Source organism: Etheostoma spectabile, chromosome 6 (assembly GCF_008692095.1).
Source record: "Etheostoma spectabile isolate EspeVRDwgs_2016 chromosome 6, UIUC_Espe_1.0, whole genome shotgun sequence".
NCBI classification, from domain to species: Eukaryota; Metazoa; Chordata; class Actinopteri; order Perciformes; family Percidae; genus Etheostoma; species Etheostoma spectabile.
Window position 1 is genome coordinate 8,779,862 of NC_045738.1, and position 699 is coordinate 8,780,560.

Genomic DNA, 699 nt, shown 5'->3' on the forward strand with positions numbered 1-699 from the left:
TTCCATCTTTTCTTGGCTTCTTTATGCACATAAATACAAATTTTTACCTTGGGTGCCCAAATGTTCAAGCCTCACTAGAAACCCATCAGCAGCTAAAAAATGCAATTATATACAACAGGGAACAAGAAGAACATTTTGGAGGGTTGAACGTCACAAAAACATTTCAGTAGATCTCTAACTTTAGAAAGCTAAGTCACATCGGTGATGGCTTAACCACTCTCCCTGGCTGAACTCATCAACTCAACACCCAGTAAATCACACCACCAGCACTAATCGCTGACAGGCGTTTCTTCATTACAGTCTGTGTTCATCTACATTAAGACCACACGTCACTCGCACACCCTCTGGCTTTTACGCACCACAAAGCACTTTTAAGATAAGTTAAAAAAGAAAGAAAAAGTACAGTATGTGGTTCTCTTTCTTAGTGGTTCTCAACTTTTTATAAGATTTCCTGATTTTATCATGATGAAATTTGTCTTATTCTGCTGGGTACAAACCTGCTCTCTCCACACAAGTGAAGAAGGGGTTTTCTTCATAGGGGATATTCTGCACTGGACAGTAGTCATTAAACTTTGTCTTCAGAGCATCAATGCTCCGATCCTCTCCTTTGCCATACTGGATACCTTGTCTGGCTTTGATCATCCTTTCCCCTGTTCCAGAATACATGAATGCACACACACACACACACACACACACACA

At 40.5% G+C, this 699-nt stretch overlaps 2 protein-coding genes across 2 annotated transcripts in view; both read right to left on the minus strand.

Annotated features, from left to right (window-relative positions):
* Nucleotides 1–699, minus strand: part of cdh17 (cadherin 17, LI cadherin (liver-intestine)) — a 15,363-nt gene that overhangs the window by 9,245 nt on the left and 5,419 nt on the right. The window contains exon 7 of the mRNA XM_032519394.1: nt 498–650. Within this exon, the coding sequence (XP_032375285.1) occupies nt 498–650 (153 nt within the window). The remainder of the gene's footprint in view (nt 1–497; nt 651–699) is intronic.
* gem (GTP binding protein overexpressed in skeletal muscle) overlaps nt 164–699 on the minus strand; it is a 9,648-nt gene continuing 9,112 nt past the window's right edge. The window contains exons 6-7 of the transcript XR_004332518.1: nt 218–222; nt 164–178 (exon numbers count right to left, since the gene is read on the minus strand). The gene's annotated coding sequence lies outside the window, so the exon portion shown is untranslated. The remainder of the gene's footprint in view (nt 179–217; nt 223–699) is intronic.